General features: G+C 35.9%; 1 protein-coding gene and 1 pseudogene across 4 annotated transcripts; one reads left to right on the top strand and one right to left on the bottom strand.

Moving 5' to 3' along the window:
- Positions 1–20,388: 20,388 nt before the first annotated feature.
- Positions 20,389–26,145, bottom strand: PAP28 (purple acid phosphatase 28). 4 transcript variants are annotated; one of them, XR_016028492.1, is made up of 5 exons: positions 25,779–26,145; positions 24,455–24,846; positions 23,452–23,936; positions 22,104–22,221; positions 20,389–21,912 (listed from the first exon to the last, which is right to left on the bottom strand). XR_016028492.1 is itself a non-coding variant. In XM_088810164.1 (4 exons), exons 1-3 carry the CDS (start codon positions 26,098–26,100, stop codon positions 23,472–23,474), a joined length of 1,179 nt encoding a protein of 392 aa, XP_088666290.1. In that variant the 5' UTR covers positions 26,101–26,145; the 3' UTR covers positions 20,389–21,912; positions 23,452–23,471. The 4 variants fall into 4 exon arrangements, 2 of the variants coding, with proteins under 2 accessions (XP_088666290.1, XP_017983634.2); XR_016028493.1 differs by having other exon boundaries at positions 22,104–22,206; XM_088810164.1 differs by lacking the exon at positions 22,104–22,221.
- On the top strand, positions 20,558–22,214 carry LOC18589413 (ABC transporter B family member 15 pseudogene; annotated as a pseudogene).
- Positions 26,146–27,026: the final 881 nt, after the last annotated feature.

Below are 27,026 nucleotides of genomic sequence, written 5' to 3'. Positions count from 1 at the left end.
TTTGTAAGACATGCCAACTTGGCAAACAAACAAGGACACCATTCCCCAAAAGGAGTGATTCATGTGCTCGTAACAAGTTGTAACTCCTTTAAGCAGATGTGGGAGGTCCCCTGATAGCCAAATCTCTCAATGGAAAGCTCTACTACTTGTTGGTTATTGATGACTTTACAAGGTATAATTGTGTTTATTTTCTAAAGGAAAAGCTGATATGTTTGACATGTCACGACCCAATTTTCGGGCCATGACCGGTGCAAAGGCCCAATAGACGTAGTCCGTTAAGCCCAAGCAAGCCTATTAATCTAACATGCTCATCATTCCATCATAAACTGCTAAGTCATATTTCATAACTTAGAATCAAAGTAATATTAAACAATGCCAACTCATATTGGCATACCAATTAAGTGTACATTGCCTACAACATGTATCTTAATAATTTACATCAAGTTTGTCTATACACAACAAAATAATACTCGACTTCCAACGGAGGGACTCGGACAAATGTACAGCTACTGAATGCCAAGACACCTACCAAAAGATGGATACAAGTCTACAAGGACACCTCGTCCTAATTACCGACTGCCTCATGATCTGAAGACATGAAGTTGAAAACGGTGAGTATAAACCCAGTGAGTGAACAAGGAAGGGAACAAGCAACAACAAGGGAGAATTTAAAATCATGAAGCACTTGTTTCAAAACAATGCAATTTAGTTCCATTCATATTAAAAACCCCTCATCAAGCCCTTAAATGATTGATCATTTGAAAATCATGAATCCATACACAATGAACCATTTGAAAAATGAAAGCTTCAATGATACGTAAGCAAGTCAAATACGACAACGAATCTTTGCTGCAGTGAGAATGAATTTTCGTTGCAGCGATGTTGGGATTTGGTTATTAGCCGAACGAGGGTTTCTCAACTGGCCGAAGGTTTCTCACTAAACCTCCTCATTTTAAACTTAACTCATTTAATCCTTAATGTTGGAAGTCCATGCTCCGATATGGTAGCAAAGAAATGAAAGATAGGGTAGCAATTGGACAAGATAGAAGATAAAAACAGAAGGTTTTTCGCTGCAGCGAAATTATGACCCAAAAACAGAATGTTTCTCGCTGTAGCGAGATTCAATCTTGCTGCAGTGAAATTGTAACCCAGAAACAGAAAGTTTCTTATTGCAGCGAGAATGAATTTCGCTACAGCGAGAAACTACTGTGTCATTCTCGCTGCAGCGGAAATGCATCCTCGCTGCAGCGAGTTTTCGGCTAGCCTACCCCTCCAAAACTCGAGAGTTTCTCGCTGCAGCAAGAAATAAGGCACCAATGCAAAATTTGCCCTTCTTCCAAAGGAAAAATCACCCTGTTTAAATATCCAAACCAACATGAAACACATAAGAATTTCCCAAGGTTTAACATGTCAAGTTTCACATGCATTACAACCACAAACCATTATCCATTAATTTCCTATAACACACATATTTACATATGTATATATGTATACGTATATACCCATCATCATCATACACACCATCCCATCATCATCATCACCAGCTCATACGCATTCCCTACTCGCACATGGTTGAGTCATCACAGGGTTATGCGCACTCCCTACTCGCACATAACCGGGTCATCCCCGGCTTATGCACACTCCCTACTCGCACATAGCCAAGTCAATATAATTACACAACACTATATTCAAACATATATGTATATCAACATAATGCAGCCGCATAGAAATCCATAATAACCACATGTTATAACATAAACCATTTCTCAAGAGCTTGTTCCCAAGGCATTCATTTTTGAGAAAAGTTGTATAAAATCATTCAAACACTTTGTACAAAACAGTCACATTCCCAAAATGATTTTGATAGGCAGTCCACTCATCGATTGATTGTAGAGCCTTTAAATGACTCCAATTCCCCTAATTGTCCAAATGAGATGATGGGGCTTCCTTAGAACCTAGGATCACATTAGCATAAGCAATAGGTCAATTTACACACTATGAACCCTAAAAGCTATCTCTTAGCTAGTTTTCAATTGCCACATTAAATGGCTATCTATGTTCACTATCTTAATCACTAAAAAAGTAATGAACATACTCAACAATAAAATAGCTCATAATCTAAATTACTAGCCATTATTCATAGCTAAAAATCAAGCTTAGTTCATCACTCACCCTTGGTTTTCTTTGTAGTTGAATTCCCTTTCAATAACTTCCAAATAAGTGGGTAATTCTCTCTTTCTCTCTCTAAAATGCCCAACTAGTGAGAGAAAGTATGAAAATAAGGTTTACCAAGGGTTTTGAAGTCGAGAGTGAAAGAATACAAGGGTTCTAGTCAAAAGGGCTCAAAAGTATGAAAACTAGAGCTAAAGAGAGAAAATTTTGCAAGCTACATATCAAGCTTCCATGGAGGTTTTGAAGAAACGTGAGAGAGAAGAAGAAGAAGACAAGTTGCTAGAAAATGGGAGAAGAAGCTGCTGGAAGAAAGTATTTATAGGCCAAACTTATCCATTCCCTTAAAATTACGAAAATGCCCTTGACTAGTTAGCTTGTTCTCATGCAACCCTTTGTGCAATCTTTTTACTCATTTGACACCGGGACAAGATCCATAATGGTCTAGACCTACTCGGGTTCATGAAAACTTAAAATTTTAACCCGAGGTGAAAAATGACCATTTTGCCCCTATTGTGAAAATTATTATCATTTCTAGTTTTCTTCGTGTTTTCATCATTACACGTCATTTATGCAGTCTTATGCCTATTTAGACCTTAAAATATCATAAAACTTTCTTTTAGGAGCTTATTAGAGAAAATGACGAAACTACCCCTGGCTCGTATTATTACATCTATGCTTAGTTACAAGCCTATAGAGGTTGGGGTATCACATGACAAGTTCAAGAGGTTTAAAGTATTGGTAGAGAATGTGGCAAATTGCAAAATAAAAGCCATCAAAACAAATAACGAGGGTGAGTTTAACTTAAATGAATTTAAGAATTATTTGAGTACAAATGGCATTAACATTTCACCACTGTACCATACAGCCCTCAACAGAAAGGGGTTTGTGAGAGGAGAAATAAAACCTTGATTGAGATGGCTATATGTCTTCTTCAAGATAAAGAAATGCTTAAAACCTTTTGGGCAGAAGCCACAAATGTTGTGGCTCAATTGCTCAATATTTTGCCAACAAGTGCATTAAATATGAAGAGCCCATTTGAAGCATGACATGGAACCAAACCTTCAGTCTCTCATCTGCATGTATTTGGATGTCTTTACTATGCCAAGACTTATTGATGAAAGGCACGCAAAGCTTGACTCAAAATTTGAGATTGCTATCTATTTGGGTTTTAGTGAGGCTTCTAAAAGTTATCAACTTTACAATGCAGACACAAGCAAGATGTTTTTGTCAAGAGATGTAAGGTTTAAAAAAGACATGAGATGGAATTGGAAGATTAACCAAGTTTAAGGTCTTCAAAATACCAAAAATGATGAAGCCGAGAATGCCAAGAAGACTAATGAAGAAGACGACGATGATGATTATGTTGTAAGAGGGATAAGAAGCTTGTAAGAAATTTATGAAAAGTACAACGTGTCCATTGTTGAATCCATTACCTACCTTAATGTAGTAAAAAGCAAAGCTTGGCAAGAAGCAATGCTTGCCAAAATGGATGCAATCAAGAAAAATAAAATAACCATAGGTTTCCAGTGGGTATATCGAATCAAGCTAAATGCAGATGGTTCAATGAATAATCTCAAGGCTAGACTTGTAGCCAAAAGCTATTCACAAGTGTATGGGACATATTTCATATAGACTTTCGCACCAATAGCTTGCAATGATACAATTTGATTGTTATGTGTTTTGGCTACAAGAGAAAAATGGTTTATATGGCACTTAGAGGTAAGGTTTGCTTTTTTTAATGGCTTGATGAAGGAAGACGCTTACATTGAGCAACCAGAGAGGATCGTGGAGCAAGGAAATGAATACAAAGTTTGTAAACTCATTAAAGCCTTGTATGGTTTAAGATAGGCTTTAAGATCCTGGTATGAAAGAATTGAAGGCTACTTGCTCAAGAAAGGATTTAGATGTAGCTTTAATGAACCAACGTTGTATGTCAAGAGCTCACATGACTACGTAAGTCTACTAATATCCCTTTATGTGTTGGCTCCATTAGTTTTTGATGATAATAAAACATTCCCATTTCATTTGTGTCTAACATTTCTACCTAAGTGTGCATGACAAAAAGTCATATGGAAATAATGAATCAACCCTTCAAATGTGTATATCAAAAATCATAAAAAATAAAGAAAAATGGTTGATCAATAAGAAGAAAGATCTTTGGCCGAATAATGAAGAATGTTGGTTGACTAAAGTTTAAATTGGAGAAATGGCAGGCTGAAGAATATTGAAAGACAGAACCAACTTAGTCGACCAAGAAATGGGTTAGTCGACAAGTGCACACTGCTAGAACTGCCAGAGACAGGGAGTAGAATATAGAGACGACTTAGTCGATTAAGATATCAATTAGTCGACTAAGAGCATTTTGCTTGTAAGTTTGAAATCTACACTAAAAGACAGAGTAACGGCTAGAACCGACTCCCAACTGTCTCCAACGGCTAGAAAACTGTCAAACTCCCATCAGAGATGTTTCTCCAAGTATAAAAGGGTTTCCCAACAGTTAGAAACTAGTTTTTACAAGTGAAAAAGAGATTTGAGTCACATAAGAGCTAAAAAACCAAAAAATCTCTCTTGTACCTTACTGCACCTAAATGCCCATTCTTTATACTTGTATTCTGCACTCAACCTTGTACCATTTATATCAACTTGTGATCATAGGTACTTTTTTCTACTTCTTTTCTTGTATTCTTAGAGTGAGGGAGTCACTCCAAGTGGTTGTTTCAAGCTAGGATTGCTTGAATGTGTTAAGGTTTTAACTTAGCCTTGAAATGTTTGGTGTTGGGTTTTAGTTTAGCTCGTGAAAAACTAGTGTAAAAGGTTTTGGCTGAGCTTGGTAAATGCCATTGTAAAGCTCGATGAAAGCTTGTGAATTTCTCTGGTTCTTAATGGATTTGTTGAGAAAATCCTTGGTTGGATAATCAAGGTAGTAGATGTAGGTCTTGGACCGAACCACTCTAAATTGTGCTGTCTTGTTTACTCTATTTTTGTTTTATTTTCCTTTTTTCATTTATCTTGCATTTGTCTACATTTAGAGACAATTTTTGAAAGAGCTGAATTGTGCTATTCACCCCCTCTAGCACATATTATTTGAGACGAACAAGTGGTATCAGAGCTAGTTCCCTGTTATTAAGGTCTAACACCCTTTGGGAGGATCCAAATGGCTCAAAAAAATCTATAATTTTTGAGGGATAATCAATAAACAGACCACCTCTGTTTGATGGCTCTAACTATCCTTATTGGAGCACTAGGATGTCAATTTACATTAAAGCTATAGATTATGAAATGTGAGACGTCATAATTGATGAACTTTTTATTCCTTCAACCTTAAATATAGTTACAAATGAGTTGATGCCAAAGACAAGGTCTGAATGGACCGAGGCTGAAACTAAGAAAGTCCAAACAAATTTTAAGGCCATCAATACTGTGAGACCTCGACCTCTATACGCTCGTAACTAGGTATAGACGCAATAACACGGGCTAGGGGTAGTTTTGTCATTTTCTTAGTAAGCTCCTAAAAGTAAGTTTTAAACAATATTAAGGCCTAAGTAGGCTTAAGGCATAAATGAATAATGAAAATATGGGTAAAATGATGAAAAAAATAAAAATGATGATGATTTCCACGGTAGGGGCAAAATGATCATTTTTCACATCGAGTCAAAATTTTTAAGTTTTCGAGAACCTGAGCATTTATAGACCATTATGGACTTTGTTTCAGTGTCAAAAGAGTAAAAAGATTTGTATAAAGGATTGGAGGAGAACAAGCTAACTTGTTGAGGGCATTTTGGTAATTTAAGTGGAGTGGATAAGCTTAGGCTATAAATATTTCTTTCTTCCAGCAGCTTCTTCTTCTTCTTCCTTATTCTCTTTCATGTTGCTTTCATCCTCCATGAAAGCTTGATATGAAACCTCCATAACCTCTTTCAAAGTAGCTTCAATTTTTAAGCGTTTGTGCACTTTTGCATAGAACCCTTATACTCTTTCATACTTTCTCACTTTAAAACCCTTGAAAAATCCTACTTCCATACTTTCTCTCACTAGCTAGGTGTTTAGAGAGAGAAAGAGAGAACTCCCATAATAGCTTGGAAAATTTTTGGAAAGAATTTCAAAGTTACAAAGCTATCAAGGTGAGTAGTAAATTGGAGTTGAGTTTTAAGTGTTGAGAATGTCTAGTAATCATATTTGTGAGAGTTTATTTGTTGGGATTGTTATTCATTTAAGTGTGATTAGAGTATTGCAAACAATAGCCATTTAATGGTAGTTAGAAACTAGTTAAGAATGAGTAGTAGAACCCAATTTAGAAAATAGCTTTGGAATAGTATTAATGCCAAGTTAGGTTAATGGTGATGTTGTTGTGCATGATAGGTCCCAACGAAATCCCACAACCTCAATTGGACCATTAGGGAAGTTAGAGTCGGCTAAAGGCTCAACAAAATATTGGTGAGTGAATTTGCATCTCAAAATCATTTTGGGAATGTGAATCTATTTGCACAAAACATTGATTGATTTTATCCAACTTTTCTTAAAAAACGTGTGCCTTAGGAACAAGCCCTTGATAAAAATATTTTGAGGTTGTGAAAATGTGAAATGTGTAAAAAGGACAGACCTATGTGCGTCTATACTGTGTTGATATATATATATATATATATATATATATGTATACGAATAATGTTGTGTAATGATATTGACCCGGCTATGTGCGAGTGGGAGTGTGTATAAGCCGATGTTGACCCGGCTATGTGCGAGTGGGAGTGCGCATAAACCGATGCTGACCCGACTATGTGTGAGTAGGAGTGCGCATAAGCCGATGTTGACCCATCCATGTGCTAGCGGGGAGTGCATATGAGCTGATGACGATGGGAAGGTGTGCATGGTGATGGATATATATATATATATACACACACACATATAGATATGTGTATTATAGAAAGTTCATGAGTATGGTATATGGTTTTGCACATGTGAATCTTGCATGTTGAACTTTGGGAATTTTTATGCGTTTTATGTTGATTTTGTCATTTTAGTAGGATGGCTTTTTCTTGAAAGAAAGGAAACTTTTTTCTTGCTACTCTGTTTCTCGCTGCAGTGAGAAACTCTCGGGTTTGGAGGGGTAATGCTGATCGAAATCTTACTATAACAAGAATGCATTCTCACTGTAGCGAGAAAGTTACTATAGCTTCTCGCTGTAGCAAGAAACTTTTTGTTTTATGGCAGAAATTTCACTGCAGTGAGAATCTATTCTCGCTACAGCAAAAATCTTTCTATTTTGTACCTTATTTTGTTCAGTTGCTGTCCTATTTTCCACTTCTTTGGTACCATAGTTGAGTATGGACTTCTAACATTAAGGAATTAATTAATTAAGTATGAAATGAGGAGGTTTGTTGAAAAACCCTTGTTCGGCTAAAACTTGAATCCAAACTTCGCTGCAGCGAGAATGCCTTTTCGCTGTAGCGAGGACCCGTCGTTTACTATACTTAATTTGCATAAAGGCTATTAAGGTTTTCACTCTTCAAATCATTTGTTGAGCATGAACCCTTTTTATGAAGTGATTTACTCATTTAGGGTTTGCATGAGGGGTTTTGATAAGAGCTAAACTAAATTGCATTGTTTTAAAGATAAATGCATCACGATTTCTTTAAAATTTCCTTGTTGTGGCTTGTTCCCTTCTTTGTTCACTCACTGGGTTTATACTCACCGTTTTCAACTTCATGTTTTCAGATCAAGAGGCAGCTGGTAACTAGGTCGAGGTGTCTTCGTAGATTCGACACTTGGTAGGTGTTTTGACATCAGTAGCTGTACTTTGGTCTGAGTTTCTCCTCTAGAAGTCGAGTACTCTTTTGTTGTGTATAAACAAACCCCATGTAAATTATTAAGACGTATGTTTAGACAATACATGAATCTTTGATTGGTAATGCCATTACGAGTTGGCAATGCTTAGTATTATTTTGATTCGAAGTTATGAAATGTGATTTAGCAACTTTGATGGAATGATGAACATGTCATATTAATACGCTTGCTTAGGTTTAGTGGACTACGTCCATTGAGCCCATTCGTCGGTCATGGTCCGTAATTTGAGTCGTGACAAATACATTGCATTGTGCCTTGACCCCCACTGAATTCAACAAAGTCTCAAGCTGTACAACAGCTAAGCAAGTGTGGAATAAACTTAGAATAATTTACGAAGGGACTTCTCAAGTCAAGGAGTCCAAAATAGCCCTTTTGACACATAACTATGAAATATTCAAAATGGAGCCTGATGAAGACATCACCAGCATGTTAGGTAGATTCACCAACATCACAAATAAATTGAGTCAATTAGGCAAGCCAATACTCGAGCATGAAATAATTAAAAGACTTCTTAGAAGCCTACCAAAAAATTAGAAGCCTAATGTGATTGCAATCCGAGAGGCCAAAGACCTAAATGTTATTACCTTAAATGAGATTTGTGGCTTTCTCCTTACACATGAGCTAGAGCTTAAAGAAGAAGAAGAAGAAGATAGAAGTGAAGCAAAGGAAAAGAAAAATAGCATTGCACTTAAAGCCAGCATCCTTGAAGAAGAGCTGAAAGAGCTGTCATGTGATGATGATGAAGAGTTAGCTCTGGTTATAAGAAAATTCAGAAAGCTTATGGGCAAAAGAAACCGGAGACTAGCTAGAAAATGGTTTAGAAAAGATCAAGGTGCTACATGGAAAATCAGAAACAAAAATGATTCCAACAAAAAAGAAGAATTGATATGCTATGAGTGCAAGAAGCCTGGCCACTTTAAGTCTGAATGTTTATTATTGAAAGATGAGACTCTAAAGAAAAATAAGAAATCCAAGAAAGCAATGGTGGCTGCTACATGGTCGGATAGTGACACATCAAGCTCTGAAGCTAAAGATGAAAAATCTAAGGAAAAAGCAAACCTCTGCTTGATGGCACAAGTTGATGAAACCGAGGTATCCTCATCCCCCTGTGATATTTCCATAGATGATTTACAAGATTAGTATGATAGTCTTTATGATGTATTTGAAAAACTTTTTTCTAAATATAAGATTCTAAAGAAAAAGGCTACATCTCTTGAAAATAATTTGGAAAAAGTGAGATAAGAGTTCAATTCTGTTTTTGAGCAAAGAAATTTCCTGCAAGTTAAGTTAGAACACTCAAAAACAGATTTTGAAGTTTTAAAGCTAGAGTTGGAAAATAAATAAGAAGCTTTACAAAAAACGTTTGATGAAAACACAACTCTTAGATATTTACAAAATGAAACTAAAAAAAAAAATGCATACCACAAGAAGAATTCAGCTTTTGCATCATCTAAATGTTATCATTGTGGAAAACATGGACATATGTCATAACTGCTTTAAGAGAAGTAACCAACAGAAAGTTAGAAAAATTTGGGTCCCTAAAGGATCCTATATTACAACTAACTCTCAATGACCCATCAAAGTATGAGTACCTATAAAGAAAAACTGAAATTTTGTTTTGTAGGTTGAGTTGCACTTAAAGGAAATATGCTCAAGAGCTCAACTTAAGAAGAAACAATCTTGGTATATGGATAGTGGCTGTTCACAACACATGACAAGAGATGAAATGATATTTGCTCAGCTAGACAAGAGGAAGGGAGGTACCGTATCCTTTGGAGATGATTCAAAAGGTAGAATTCATGGGATAGGTACGGTTGGTAAGAACTCCCAAACTCAAATTAATCATGTGTTGTTAGTGAAAGGTTTAAAGCATAATTTATTGAGTATTAGTCAATTATGTGACAAAGGATTTAAAGTATGTTTTGATTCAAATAAGTGTGAAGTAATAGACATAGGTACAAATAAAGTCTCATTTATAGGAAAGAGATTGAAGAGTATGTATGTTGTTTTTCTTGAGGATCTTGAAATAAATAATGAAATATGTCTAGTTGCAAATGCTGAAAATGACAGCTGGTTATGGCATAAGAGATTAGGACATGTAAGCTTACATACTATGTCAAAATTGATTATAAAGAACTTAGTTGTTGGGTTGATGGATTTAAAATTTGAAAATGATAAAATATGTGATGCTTGCCAACTAGGAAAACAAGTTAGAACATCCTTCAAGACTAAAAAGATTGTGTCAACATCTAGACCTCTTCAATTATTACATATTGATTTATTTGGTCCAATAAGCACAACTAGTTTAGGAGGAAAATTTTATGGCTTTGTAATAGTTGATGACTATTCTAGATATACTGGGGTTTATTTTCTTGCTCATAAGAATGATGCACTATCAGCTTTTATAAGTCATTGTAGGAAAGTAGAGAATGAAAAAAGACTAGCCATAGTTAGCATAAGGAGTGATCATGGAAGAGAACTTGAAAATGATGAATTTGAGGAATTTTGCAATGAAAAGGGGTTGGATCACAATTTCTCTGTACCTAGAACACCCCAGAAAAATGGAGTTGTAGAGAGGAAAAATCGAACCTTAAAAAAAATGGCTAGGACTATGCTATGTGAGAATAACTTACCAAAATATTTTTGGGCTGAGGTAGTGAACACAACAGCTTATATACTTAATAGAGTCTCAATAAGACCCATGATATCTAAGACACCTTATGAACTCTACAAGGATAGGAAACCAAATATTTCTCACCTTAAGAGTTTTGGATGTAAATGCTTTGTATTGAACAATGGAAAACAACCCTTAGGAAAGTTTGATGCAAAAAGTGATGAGGCAATATTTTTAGAATATGCATTAAACTCCAAGTCTTATAGAGTTTTCAACAAAAGGACTCTAAATTTGAAGAATCGATCCATGTAGTTTTTGATGAGTCCAATGATTTATTAAAGGATATTCATGTTGATGATGATGATGTAGAAATCCTAAAAAAACAAATGGAAGAAATGAGCTTAGAAACGATAAAAATAGTGAAGAAAGCTCAACTAGAAGAGAAAATGAAAATCCATCTCTAGAAGATTTGTAAAGAACAGAAAATCAGCATAATGACCTTCCAAGGAGTTGGAGATTGTAAGAGATCATCCACAAGATCAAATCATAGGTGACATTTCTCAAGGAGTTAGAACTAGGAGAACAACAAGAGAAACTTGTGAGTTTTCAGCCTTCATATCACAAATTGAACCTAAAAGTTTTGAAGAAGATGAAAATGAGGAAAGTTGGATAATGGCCATGCAAGAAGAACTTGACCAATTTAAAAGAAATCATGTATGGTCACTAGTACCTAGACCTTCAAATCACCCTATTGTTGGCACAAAATGGGTGTTTAGAAATAAAGTAGATGAGCAAGCAAATATAGTTAGAAATAAAGCTAGGTTAGTAGCCCAAGGATATAACCAAGAGGAAGGAATAGACTATGATGAAACCTTGGCACCGGTTGCTAGAATTGAAGACATAAGGTTGTTGTTAGCTTTTGCATGCTTCATGAATTTCAAACTGTACCAAATGGATGTAAAAAGTGCATTTTTAAATGGATTCATTCAAGAAGAAGTGTATGTTGAACAACCACCAGGTTTTGAAGATTTTGAAAAATCAGACCATGTTTACAAGCTTTATAAAGCCTTGTATGGATTGAAACAAGCTCTTAGAGCTTGGTATGAAAAGCTTTCAAAATTTCTGGTTGAAAAAGGTTATGTTAGAGGCAACATTGATACTACATTATTCATTAAAAGATACTTAAATGATTTAATTATCGTACAAATATATGTGGATGACATTGTATTTGGTGCAACTAATGAGGCTTTATGCAAAAACTTTGCCAAAGAAATGTAGGGTGAATTTGAGATGAACATGATGGGAGAGTTGAAGTACTTCCTTGGTCTTCAAATTAAGCAAAGTGAGGAAGGAATCTTCATTAACCAAGAAAGATACACTCAAGATATGCTCAAAAAGTTCGATATGCTGAAGCTGAAACCAATCTCCACACCAATGAGTCCATCCACTAGACTTGATCAATATGAAAAAGGAAAGAATATAGATCAAAAGCTCTATAGAGGTATGATCGGTTCATTACTCTACTTAACAACAAGCAGACCAAATATTCAATTTAGTGTGTGTTTATGTGCTAGATTTCAATCACAGCCTAAAGAATCACACTTAACAGCTGTTAAGAGAATTTTTAGATACCTCTTAGAGACATAAACTTTAGGATTATGGTATTCTAAAGAATCAACATTTGATCTTGTAGGCTATTCGAATGTAGACTTTGCAAGAAGCAAAACTGATAGAAAAAGTACTAATGGAACATGCCAATTTTTATGAAGTATGTTAGTATCTTGGTCAAGTAAGAAACAAAATTTTGTAGCACTTTCAACAACTGAAGTAGAGTATATTTCTCTAGGTAGTTGTTGTGCTCAGATTTTGTGGATCAAACAACAACTAAGAGTTTTGGAATTAAAGTTCATAATGTACCAATCTTCTGTGACAACACAAGTGCAATCAATATATCTAAAAATCCTGTGCAGCATTCAAGGACAAAGCACATTGAGATTAGACACCATTTTCTTAGAGACCATGTTGTGAAAAATGACATTAATATTGAATTTGTGAATACTTTGCATCAATTAGCAAATATTTTTACAAAACCACTAAATGAAAAGAGATTCTATGAAATTAGAAGGAATTTAGGTATGATTAGTCAGCAGGAATTGTGAGAAAAATATTGACTTATGCTCATAAAACAGAATGCATTTAGTCGACTAAGGTGAAACTCAGTCAACTAAGAGTGCTCTGTTAGTCTTAAAAATAAGACTCAGTCAATTAAATGGAGAAAGAATAAAATAATGTGTACCAGGCAATAAAGAAAAGAAGAAAAGCCGCCTAAAGGAATAACCAAAATTTAGAGGGAATTTTAAAATTTTTAAGCAAATAAAGTGAGGCAGTTTTTGAGGGGGAGGTGAACGGTTTTCTAAGAGAAATTAAAACTGCTAACAACTTCTTTTCTCCATTTTCTCTCCCCTGAAACTCAAAAACCTGAAATCAAAACCTTTTCTCTCCACATTCTTACCTCTGAAACCGACTCATACTAAAATCAAAACCCTCGAACCCAAGTCAGAAATTTTCAGAATCAGAATGGTAAAAACTTCTCAGAGTAGAGAAATTACTGAAAAGAAGAAGGGAAAAAGACCAGTGGTAGAAAGATCAGAAATAGAAGTGATGAAGAAGAAACAGAAATTTAGAACTACATCAACAATTGAGAAATCTGAAAAACAAAAAGAGAAGAAACAAAAATCAGGGAAGAAGAAGGATAAAGAGACAACGCCTAAGAAAGGTACTTCCTCTTCTTCTAAGTTCAGAAATAGAATGCATGAGGAAAGGTTTGGAAAAATAGAAAATGCTCCCATTACTTGTGGGAAATATATAGATTGGGACAGCTTTAGTGAATATCCAGAAATTTATATTGGCTTATCAGATTATTTTAAGGATTTGAAATTGAAAGAATATAGCACTTTTAGGAATAGATCCTATAGTGCAAGCCTGGTGAAGGAGTTTTATGCTAGTATAGCTTTAGGAGAAGAAGAATTAGGTGACTCTGATGATTATGATGAAAATAGCCTGAATATATTTTTGAATGGAAAAGAATTTGTGGTCATCGCTGATGATCTTGGAAATCTTTTGAAAGTTGAATGTGAGAAGGGAGAATTCGAGTTTCAAGAAAAGTATGACCCATCCTCATTATGGGAAATCATAACCGGAAGAAAGGAGAAATATTCATAAAAAAGCAATGTTGGTTTGATAACTAGTCGCCAAATAAGGATTCTGCACTACTTTGTGGCAGCTAATATTCATGGCAGAATTGGGAGTTTGAGTTACATCAACCTTCAAGATCTTTGGCTGATGGAACATGCTTTTAACGGGGTTGCTCTAAATGTAGGAAGATTTATGATTGAAAAGATGAGAGGTACATGCAAACTTGAGAAAATCAATTTGCCTTATGGAAATGTGATCACATCCTTAATGCAAAAGAAAGGTGTCTGGGCAAAAAGATATGAATTTGATATGGTGAAGAATAGAGACCATGCTATCTACTTGGGTAGTCTACTTAAAATGGTTTACAAGTTGGATGGTGAAAAATTCACTAAAACACCCAAGGTCTCTGCAATTCTAGCACTAACTGAGCACCATCCTCTCAAATATCTAGTGAAATGATTTTTAATCTATTGATGAGGATAGATGGAAAGCTCACTGATCAAGGAGCTAGATTACAGAAAATTGAAGAGAAAATTGTTGAACTGGAGAATGAACTGAAAGGGAAAGAAAAGCCATCAGAACCTGTTACTGCAGATTTCTTTGAAACACCAAGTGCTTCATCAGCACAGCAAGGTGTTGGAAGTTCAGGCTTGCAAGTAGAAGGGTCTGATCCTCATGGTATAAGTTATGGTGTTCCAGTTGAAGGTCATAAGCCAAAAGAGGAACAGCCAAGAAAATCACCTTCACTTGAGTTACAAGATAAGGATGAATCTGATCAAGGTACCGAAGTGATTGCATCTGAGCAAGAAAATACCCTCACTAAACCTCAGCCTCAATCAGAACCTCAACCATCTCTTCCACACTCTGAAGAGGTTTCAATCATGAGTTTGTTCCAACAAATGGTTTAGGAGGAACAAGCTGAGAAAGGGGTAGTTAAGGAAAAAGCACAAAAGGTAGCATCTCCATCAGTTCCTAAAGTAAAAGTAAAATTTGGGAAAGAGAAGCACGAAGTCATTGTACCATCACAAGAGAAAGAAGCCACTGCAGCACCACTGATGAGGAAGAAAACTATGGCCACAAAGACAACATTTCTTAAGAGAAGGAAGTTTTCTCGATTGATAGAGAAATCCAAACCAGCTCTAGTCTCTTTTCCTCAAGATCCAGTCAATGTCTCTGACAAATCCTCACCAGAACCTTTCCCTAAAAAAATCATCACCTCTAGGAGAACCTCTCTTTTTCCTCTTAATCCTTTTTATGGCACTGAATCCTCACCCTCTGACACCTCAGATGACTAGAAACCCTTTGATTTGATGCTGATAGAAAGAGGGAGTAGAATGGCAGAACCAGGGGTGCAGGAACCAGAGAATAAATTAAAAAAAATGTTAAGGTAGAGGTACCAGGAATTATCAAAAGTGAACAAGGGGCATTTTAGGAATATTAACTGTTGTTTTTGTTTTCTTACTGGTTATGCCATGATGGCAATCAAACACTTAACTGTAATTTTACTGTTGATATTTTTATGGATGCTTATGGTATTTTGCTGATATGTTTATAGTACTTTGATGCTGATAATTGAATGCTTGTTGATATCCTGCTGCTTATGATATTTTAATTGCTAGTGCTAAAAGTCTGTCATTGCACTGATGTTGAGATTTGTATACTAATTACTAATCTTTAGCATGAATTATACTTATGGATTGATGTGGATGATGTATATAGTATATCAGTTGAATAATGAAAGATATAAACAAAATTCTATAACAATAGGCTGTTGACAGATACTGCTAAAATGTTGATGAGAAACTGTCAATATTCATTTGCTGTAAATTCCCTTAAAAGATTTGCATATATATATACACTCTGAACTTATAGTGACATTTTTTTCTCATGAATAAAATTTACTGAAATGGATAAGCTAAATAAGCACACACTTAGGGGGAGCAATACTCATTATCTACTAAAATCAAAAAGAATAAAAAAGACACTGTGCTGTTAACCAATGAATGTTTTGTCATCATCAAAAAGGGAGAGATTGTTGGCTCCATTAGTTTTTGATGATAATAAAACATTCCCATTTCATTTGTGTCTAACATTTTTACCTAAGTGAGCAGAACAAAAAGTCATATGAAAATAATGAATCAACCCTTCAAATGTGTATATCAAAAACCATAAAAAATAAAGAAAAATGGTTGATCAACAAGAAGAAAGATCTTTGGCCGAATAATGAAGAATGTTGGTTGACTAAAGTTTAAATTGGAGAAATGGCGAGCTGAAGAATATTGAAAGACAGAACCAACTTAGTCGACCAAGAAATGGGTTTGTCGACTAAGTGCACACTGTTAGAACTGCTAGAGACAGGGAGCAGAAAACAGAGACGACTTAGTCGACTAAGAGCATTCTGCCTGCAAGTTTGAAATCTGTGCTAAAATACAGAGTAACGGATAGAACCGACTCCCAACTGTCTCCAACGGCTATAAAACTGTCAAACTCCCATCAGAGATATTTCTCCAAGTATAAAAGGGTCTCTCAACAGTTAGAAACTAGTTTTTACAAGTGAAAAAGAGATTTGAGTCATATAAGAGCTAAAAAACCAGAAAATCTCTCTTGTACCTTGGTGCACCTAAACGCCCATTCTTTTTACTTGTATTCTGCACTCAACCTTGTACCATTTAGATCAACTTGTGATCATAGATACTTTCTTCTACTTATCTTTTTGTATTCTTAGAGTGAGGGAGTCACTCTTAGTGGTTGTTTCAAGCTAGGATTGCTTGAATGTGTTAAGGTTTTAACTTAGTCTTGAAAAGTTAGGTGTTGGGTTTTAGTTTAGCTCGTGAAAAACTAGTGTAAAAGGTTTTGGCTGAGCCTGGTAAAAGCCATTGTAAAGCTTGGTGAAAGCTTGTGAATTTCAGCGGTTCTTAGTGGATTTGTTGGGAAAATCCTTGGTTGGATAATCAAGGTAGTGGATGTAGGTCTTGGACCGAACCACTCTAAATTGTACTATTTTGTTTACTCCGTTTTTGTTTTATTTTCCTTCTTTCATTTATCTTGCATTTGTCTACATTTAGTGACAATTTTTGAAAAAGCCAAATTGTGCTATTCACCCCCCCTTTAACACATATTATTTGGGACCAACATTATGTTGATGATATTTTGGTGATAGGACTCAACATTTTTGAGTTAAAATTTTCAATATCCAAATGAAACAAGAATTTGATATAACTGAACTAGGAAAAATGCATTACTTCCTAGATTTTGAAATCATACAAGAACCTGAATATATTTGTCTTCATCAAAGCAAATATGGTCAGGAACTTCTCAAAAGGTTTTATATGGAGTCTTGTAAATCGGTTAATACTCCTATGGTTTTTGAAAATAAATTATATAGAAAAGATGATGCTCCAATTAAATCTAGTCTCAATATAGAAGTTTGATGAATTGTCTTATTGTATTTAATAGCATCTAGACCTAACATAATGCATGCAATAAGTGTTCTGTCAAGCTACATGTAAAAGCCTTCAGAAACTCATATAATGGTAGCAAAACAAGTCCTACAATATATCAAAGGAATTATAAAATATGGACTCGAGTATTTCTTTTATGAAAGTGGAAAACTTATGGGATTTTGTGATAATGATTGGGCCAGTTGTCCAGATGATGCCAAAAGCACCATAGGTTTCTGTTTTTCACTTGGAAGTGTTATATTTGTATGGAATTCAAAGAAACAGGAAATAGTGGCTCAATCCTCTGTTGAAGCCGAATATGCGATTGTTGCTTGGGTTGCCAACCATACACTTTGGCTAAGAAAAATTCTATATAACTTGAGTTTTGAACAAATCAGTGGAATGACAATTTGGCTTGACAACCAATCTGCCATAGCTACTACCTAAAACCCAATATAGTATGGTCGTACCAAGTATATCAAAGTCAGATATAATGCAATAAGAGATGTTGTAAAGAATGAAGAAATAAGTGTGCAATATTGTAACATAGATGAATAGGTTGCAAATATCTTCACCAAAGAACTAGGCAAAGCTAAATTTGTTGCTTTCATATCAAAGATGGGTTTGAGTAAGGCCAAACTTAAGGAGGTGTGTTAGAAAATGAGTTATGTTTATGCATGGAGATGTTTTTCATTGTTGTTCACACTAGTTGATCCCTTGTTGCAACAAGGAAGATAATCACGTGTAAGTGGATCACATGATTCTTTAACCCACGTGGCACTGTTTTTAGTGTTACAAGCTTATATAGAAAATATGGCTCTTTAAAATACCAAATTCATTGTTTGTGTTTGGGTCAAAAGGTACTTTGTATTTGCTATAGTAGCAGTTATGGAGCCCACATTTCATTTTCTTATTGGTTTACATTATTAGTTTTTATCTAAGGCTTTTCTCTTTGTAACTATATGTAACTAATTGTTGCCTTTAAGAGGACAGACTTCTAATAAAAATAAATCAGTGTGTTATTCTTTTATCTTCATGTTTCTTTCTCAAATTCTCTCTCTCTATAAAAATTTTTAGTTTATTTTTAATGTGATAAATTTAGCAAAAAGTTAAATTATCAGATGTTATATATGATCAGTCTCTTCTTATTTTAATGACAAGAACAATGTTCTTTTAACAGTTGAATAACTGTGATAGAAGGAATAAAACGTTGAATTACCAATGAAATTAAAGTCAATTGCTGCAATATATTTTAATTGGACACATTGCAGAGAATATGAGAGTACAATCCTCATACCGAATGTTACCTTGATGTAAAATAATTTTAAAAAGACAATAAGTTAATAATCAAAGTCAGGCATCAAACAAGGACTGATCAAAGGAATGGCAATGGGTAGTATTGGAGTCACGTTTGCAGTGTGGGCGCTTCAAGGTTGGTATGGGAGCACCTTGGTCACCAACAAGGCAGCCAAAGGCGGGGATGTTTTCACAGCTGGAGTATGCATTATATATGGAGGGCTGTAAGTTCAATACCCTTCCCTTCCTTCTGCAACCAAACAACTGAAAATTTAGTCATCAACTTGACATATAGCAGGTCCAAAGTCCAAACATAATGTCACATTCCCCTAGTTTGATTTTCAGCTCCCTTATACGTGTTTGTTTACATTAATTATATGTTTGCTCAACATATACCGTTCCTTCTCCTCCTCCCAAATCTTTGAATTACTTTCCTTGTGGTAAATTCTTGCACTTCCTAATAAGATTATATATACTCCCATCTGTTGAGTTTACTCGAACAACTTTTATCATTGTGAGTTTGTTCATCTTGCAGTTCTCTTGGTAGTGCTCTAATAAATGGTAAATACTTTGCTGAGGCAAACGTGGTAGCTTCACGGATATTTGAGATGATTCAGCGAGTCCCTCATATCAACTCTGCAAATCAGCAAGGCAAGATGCTGTCAGATGTCAAAGGTGAATTGGAATTTAAAGACGTACACTTTGCATATCCTTCAAGGCCAGGTAGCTTAGTATTACGAAGGTTCAGTCTAGCCGTAAAGGCCTGCCAGATTGTTGGTTTGGTAGGCAAAAGCGGATCAGGTAAATCAACGATTGTAAATTTGATTGAAAGATTCCATGACCCTCTTACGGGAGAAATCCTCCTGGATGGCGTTAACATAAAGGAGTTTCAGCTTAAATGGCTGCGTAGTCAAATTGGTTTAGTTAGCCAAGAAACTATACTTTTCAGAACCTCAATCAAAGAAAATATTCAATTCTGAAAGGAGAAGGCTGCAATGGAAGGGATAATTAGAGCCGCAAAAGCAGCTGATGCCCACAACTTCATCAGTCAACTGCCTGACGGATATGAAACTCTGGTGAGCATCAAGTGGCAAATGCTTGTTTCTTCCATGTTATGCATCATTTTATTCATCAATGCAGTCTCTACTTTCCATTGCCATCAAGCAATTATGAATTACTAAGATGTGTTTTTCATGACTGATCTTCAGATAGGAACACTGGGAATCCAGATGTCTGAAGGGCAGAAACAAAGGATTTCCATAGCAAGGGCACTGTTAAGAGACCCAAGAATCCTGCTGCTTGATGAAGCCACGAGTGCACTGGATTTGCATTCAGAAAAGGCAGTCCAGGATGCCTTAAATCATGTCTCAGAAGGACGAACCACAGTTATCATCGCACATCGCATCTCAGCTCTTCGCAATGCCAACTTAATTGCATTTATACAAGAAGGACAAGTTGTTGAATCTGGTTCTCATGACCAACTTATGCAAAAGAGGAATGGCCTGTACTCAGCAATGGTGCAGCTGCAGAGGACTTTAATATATAAAGGAGCATCAACATCAGCGGCAATTGAATTTAATATTTCTGTTGCACAGGATGAAGGAACTGATTGCATTCCAGAAACAGGGGACAAATTGGTTGCTGAAAGTTCCATTCAGGAGAAAAATATCTTCCAGTGGCAAGAAGATCAAAAAGGTTCCCCATCTATGTGGCAGTTGCTTCGAATGACTGCACCTGAGTGGACGTCAACCCTGATAGGTTTCATCGCTGCTCTTTGCTATGGACTAATTCAGCCAATGCACTCTTTCTGCCTTGGTGCTCTTCTATCTGTTTATTTTATAGACAATCATGATGAGATGAGGTCACAAACAAAAAATACTGCTTTGCATTCATGTCCTTTGCTATATTTGCTCTCATCACCAACTTGATTCAGCATTACAGCTTTGGGATCATGGGAGAGTGCCTGACAAAAAGGGTGAGAGAGGATCTCTTTGGCAAGATCGTAACGTTTGAGATGGAATGGTTTGATAAAGAAAACAACAGTACTGGGGCCCTCTGTTCAAGGCTAGCCACAGATGCAACCATGGTACGAACTCTTGTTGCCGATCGCTTATCATTTTTCAGTCAATCTATCTCAGCAACAACTTTAGCAGTTATTTTGGGCATGGTATTGTCATGGAAACTTGCAGCTGTTTCCACTGCTATGCAACCCCTCATCATTGGTTCCTTCTATACTAAAGCAATAACAATGAGGAGCATGTCTAGGAAAATACTGAAAGCACAGAACAAGAGCAGTGACTTAGCAAGTGAGGCTGTAGGTAACCACAGAATCATTACAGCATTCTATTCTCAAAAAAAGGTGTTGGAACTTTATGAAATTACCCAAATGAACCCAAGGAAAGAAAGCCGTAGGCAGTTCTGGATTGCAGGGTTTGGATTGTTTATCTCACAGTTCCTCACAGCAGCCAATCCAGCATTAATGTTCTGGTATGGTGGGAAACTGTTGTATGATGGAAATGTCTCATACAAGCACCTGTTTCAAACTTTCTTCATCCTGACTACAACTGGAAGAGTCATAGCAGAAGCAGGAAGCATGACTGTTGACTTAACGAAGGGCACAGCAGCATTGAATTCAATTTTTATCATTTCGAATAGAAAAAGTAAGATTGATCCTGATGATGTAGATGGCATTAAACCAGAAAAGATTAACAGAGATATAGAGCTTAAACATGTGGATTTCTACCATCCAACCAGGCCAAAGCAGATCATGTTAAAGGATTTAGGCCTACGAATTGATGCTGGGAAAGTTGTTTCTTTACTTGGCCAAAGTGGGTCTGGAAAATCCACTATTATTAGATTGATCGAGAGGTTTTATGACCCATGGAAAGGATCGGTTGAAGTTGATGGAATTGACATTAAGTCATATAATCTACAGGCTCTAAGGTCACATATTGCATTGGTAAGTCAGGCTCTAAGGTCACATATTGCATTGGTAAGTCAGGAACCTACAATTTTTGCAGGAACAATTCATGACAACATTGCATATGCCAAAAAGAATGTAACTGAAGCCGAAATAATTGAAGCAGCAACCATAGCAAATGCACACGAATTTATAAGGTTTGTTCCAATTATATACAACTCAACATGTTTAGTATTTTCTTTATTGAGACAATTCTTTGTTGCTCAACCAATAGTCTCTTTTTAAGCTTCCAAACTACTTTTTCACCTATACAAACTTCTTGTTAAGCAGTTCCATGAAGGATGGTTATGCTACCTACCGTGGAGAGAGGGGCACACAGCTTTCAGGGGGGCAAAAGCAAAGGATAGCACTTGCTCGAGCCAACTTGAAAAATCCTGCAATATTGCCATTAGATGAGGCAACAAGTGAACTGGACATCAATTCAGAGAATCTCATACAAGATGCATTAGAAAAGACAATGGTAGGTAGGACATGTCTCGTTGTTGCTCATCGACTATCTACCATTCAAAAGTCAGATAACATATCTGTGATTGACAATGGGAAAATTATAGAAGAGGGAACTCACAGCGAGCTACTGGCTAAAGGAAAAAAGTCTGCATATTGCACTCTCATGAAACTCCAACAACTTGCTGCCATGAGAGATTACGTTGTCCAGATTCCTGGTTATACTAAATAGGAAACAACTAGGGAGACAAATAGTTAATCCCCAGAATGCAAAAAATTAGGCAAAATTTTGCAGCTTTTGTTGGAAAATGTATAAAATCAGTAAGTCAGCTTCAGATTGCACATCATCTTCTGTCACTTCATTTGAGCAAGGAATGCCAAGTTAAATATTTTCTTTTACAGTGTCCAATGTGATGTGTAGGTTTTATTTGTCTTTTATGCATAAAGAAGTGCAGTAACTTCCTCATTTCACTTTGATTATAATTTAAAATGAAACTAGATGTAATTATTCTTGGCCAGCACTGCCTAGGTTTTTGTCCCCAAGGAACACCCTAAACTTTAGAGCTCCAGACTTTCTCCAAGAGAACTGAAGTTCAAAATTTGGAAAGAGAAATGGAGATTACAAGATGGAAAAAAGCTCTCATTGCATACATCAAGCCCAATTGACTGTTATTTGTACCACAAAGTAAAACTATCATGTATTTTTTTCTATTTCCACATAGACTGCAGTATTCTCTTCTAATTTTTATTACTGGCAACTAAGCTAGATGTAATCATTCTTGGCTAGCACTTTTAATGGAAAATTTGGGTTTTGACATTGTGATACAATGTCTCAATGCAAGACTAAGATGGATGAATGTGACTATAAGAACTTCAAGAGCTCTTTAATTGATACATAGCAAGAAGTTTTCAAAGTGAGAAAGGTAGATAATACATAAGAAAATAACAAGGAGAATATTTTATAAAGTTCAAATCAGAAGCATCAACAAAGTTAAGTCTTTTGAACTGCTGATAAAAACCAAACATATATAAACTATAACCTGTCTGGAACCTTAGGTATTAAGTCCTACTTTAAGCAACTGAAATATGTATATTTTTAATGCAATTAGTTCATCAATTATGAGCATCAATGTACCATCTAATCCCATTCTCAGAAGGTCAATATTTTAAGTCATAATCAACACCGTTTGACTTTCGTCAACAATTATATGAACAAGAAAATTTGTCATCTCAACATCAAAAGATAAATTCCCTATTTTTTTAAAGTAAAAAATCAAAGATAATTTGACTACAGCAACGAGTGGAGAAATCAGCCTCCCTTTAACATAGCAAGCTGTATATATATAACCTTTTATTACAGGGAGGAAGCCAAGGTGTGTATCTTCCGAAACAATTGAATACAAAAAAAAAAAAGAAAAAAACAAACACAGAGGATATACAACATGATTCAGATACAGATTACAAAGTACCTTGATACTTGGAAAGAAAATCATCTAGATGGCTGAAACTCCCACAGGACTTGCTCGTCAATCTTGCTCAGATTCTCATCATCAAGACGCTTCCATGTCTTAATCCTCTCCACTCCCATCCATGCCATATCGCCCTTCCTAAGTTCTGCTAAGATGATCCTCGCTCTCCTTGGCAAGCCAGCCCTTCCATAGCCATGGTACCCAAAGCCTCCACCATAACAAAACCATATTCCCTCTAAATTTCCACAAAAGTCATTCGTATGATCATGGCCTAAGAACACAGCCTTTACATCTTTGATGGAGACCAAAGTCTTTAAGACCCCTGAGTTCACCGATGAACAAGCCACACCCTCCCGAAACTGGCCTATAATCTTTTGGTAGTATAACTGCCGGACCTCTGGAATGGGGATATGGAAAAATGCCAGTGCTGGTGACGTAGCTACAGGCAGATTTTCTGTTATGTAATTGAACTCCTGATTTTGTCCCTGTTAGTATGTCACCTGCAGCATGTTATTGGATCTAAATCTAATAAACCTCCTTGGAGGGAAATGTAAGAACGTGACGAATAATGGCAGTCAGGACTAATAATTGAATAGAGATGCATATGATAGAGTTCCGGAAAAGACATTAATGGATAACATATTTGGGATTGGAATGTTTCATTATGATTTTAAAGGGAAGTTATCATTTCTAATGGCTAAATATGTTTGACATTGGAAAGATACAGCAGGATTCTAAAGGAATGTTATCATTTTAATTATAATTGAAAAAGAAGAAATAAAAAAAGAAACAAGGTTGCCCTTTTTTCTCTTTATCCAGTTCTTTTTGGCCAAGGAAAGAAAAGGTCACTCTTCAATCATTCAGAAAACATACCGAAGTTGTCTTTCAACAGTGTGAACATAAATAATTTGAAATACACCACATTAAATGAGAATAAAAATAAATGGGCACTGAAGATCGCAATCATTCTTTTGTTTCATAAGCATTGCTAGATTTGTGCTACCTGAAGTCCCTGTGAAACACTGCGAAGCCAATGAAGTTGAGATTCCTTAATCCATCCATAAGTTCGAACTCCTTGAACAGTCTCCCTGTCTCCACTGTCAAGAAAGAAGAGGTTGAGGATGCTACTGTTTGCCAAATGGGAACCTGGAGCACCATAGACACTGAGGTTATAATTTCCAAAGCCATCAATATCTATAGAAGGTGGATTGGTTTGTGAGACGGAATAATCCAATAGAGAGATGAAAGACATCAGTTCTTCACGAGTCATTGTAGATTCTTGGTCATGGTTTCCTAAGACAGCTGCCCATGGAAGTCCAGATTCCATGACCGGACCAAAGGCTCCTAGCAGAGATTCAGCAGCATCAGTAGTGCTTGGACCAAATATGTTGTCTCCTGGTTTAAAGAATCCAAAGTAGATTCTCAGAGACCGACATGAGTGATAAAGAGCCATAAAGTGCACGAATTGTTTTACCATCAACTAAGGCCGCTTGGTACAATAAGCATGTTTAAACAACCAAAGATTCAATGAGTATGAGGAAGCAACTTAAATTGTTTGAAGTATGTGATCAGGTGGTCAGTGATCTTACCTATTTGAAGAAAAATATGTAAGAATATGTTCCTCAACAAATAATCTTCACTTTCATCAGAATTTAGTATCTCCCAAGTACTAAAAACATATTTGGCACAAGCATCTTGGTTATTACTTTACTTTTAACTTCCATTTCAGACATAATAATTATTAAGACATCCTACTCATTTCGAACCAGTAAGCTTCTGCATAACTTGACACACCACTGAATTAACAAAGCCACAGACGTAACAATGAACAACCTTGAAACCATAGAATCAACAATGTGCTACCCTTGCAGATCCCCATATCAAGTCAGACGCTCCATGTGAAAAGCTCATGTCTCAAACACATTCCTGGTACTGAAAACCGATGTTTTAGAACTTAACTCACCTCTGCTCATCAGCATGCCATTAACGCCAATGGTGGACACTAATAATTTTCAATTCCTCCATAGAACAAGTTCCATCTATCAACTAAAGACAGTGGATTGTAGGATCCCAGATAAAGATTACGTCATTGGAGTTGTTAGATTCTAATTTTGTAAAACAAACTGACTTGTCTGGGAAATTAGATTGCAATTCCAAACTCTTAGGCAGCAATGGACCGTAAGCTATTACTCAAGGATCAATCTTTTTTTCTTCCTTTTCAAGTAAGTCTGGGTTTGAATAGTTAATAGTACCAACAAGAAGCTTTTTGCTAAAGAATAGCAAAGTCAACCGAAAATAAAGTAAGGCATGAAGAAATAAAAAGATACCGGTAAAGGCGATGAAATCTGGTTTTTCAAGTTGAATCAAGGTCTTAAGAAATCGGGTGGTGTTAAGATCGGAACAGTAAGGGAACTCAGAGGGCAGCACATCTCTGCAGCTAGTGAGGACTCCGGTTCCGAAATGCATATCAGCGACCTGAAGGATCTTGAAAGTGCCGTCGTGGCGGAACCTGAGAGGAAGATGGGGCCATTTCTTGAGCCGAATAGGGCGGTTGTCGAGGCGCAAATTGGTGTGGAGAAGGTAGAGGATGGCGTAGATGAAGGTGAGATAGACTATAGAGTGTTTCCATTTCACGGTTAGAGATTCCATGTACTCGTAACACTCGTAGTCTTGGTGGGACAAACACAAATCCAATGTTCTCCTCCAGTTTAGTTAGGGATGCGGCAGGTGTCGAAATATAAGCCCTGTTGGGCCGACTTCACCTGTGTAATGGCACGGTGGCCCAATAATAAAAGCTTGGATTTATGTGTTTCTTCGTATTTAAACGCAAGGCTGCATTTTAAGTTTATGAGAGTGTAACCCATATTTTGCATTGGGCATAATTTTTTTTATATATGAATAAGGTATATGTTATGAATAAATATATGAATATTTATTATATTATGACTTAAAAAATACAGATCAAGTCAAACAGCTTAAAAGGTAAGATATAAGAAATAATATGATTTGAACTCTTAAATAGAATTAGATTATGACTATGATTCAAGGAGTTGTTAGCCTATAAATAGACCCCTTTATTTCATTTGTAAAGATATATACACTTTAACAAGATCTCTTTTCTCCCCTTAAACATTTTCTTTCTTCTCTTTAATTATTCTTTCAAGTTATCTTTATTTGTTCTTTTAAGATTTATTTCATAACACGTTATCAGCACGATTGTGAGACCTTGACCTTTATAGACTCGTAGTTAGTAATATACGCGATATCCTTGATCAGAGGTAATTTCGTCATTTTCTTACCAAATCCATAAAAGTAAGATTTTTTAACAATATTATGGCCTAAGTAGGCCTAAGGCATAAATGGACAGTGAAATTAGGGGTAAAATGAAAAAGAAACAAAAATTTTGGTGATTTTCACGGTAGGGGTAAAATGATCATTTTTCATCTTGGATTAAAATTTTAAGTTTTCATTAATCCGAGTATGTCTAGACCATTATGGACCTTGTCCTAGTGTCAAAGGAATAAAAAGATTGCATAAAGGGTTGCATGAGAACAAGCTAACTAGTTAAGGGCATT

This window comes from Theobroma cacao, chromosome 9 (assembly GCF_053813885.1).
Source record: "Theobroma cacao isolate CCN51 chromosome 9, ASM5381388v1, whole genome shotgun sequence".
Taxonomy (NCBI): Eukaryota; Viridiplantae; Streptophyta; class Magnoliopsida; order Malvales; family Malvaceae; genus Theobroma; species Theobroma cacao.
The sequence above is the reverse complement of the archived record's forward strand: the minus strand, read 5'-3'. Positions and strand labels throughout refer to the sequence as shown.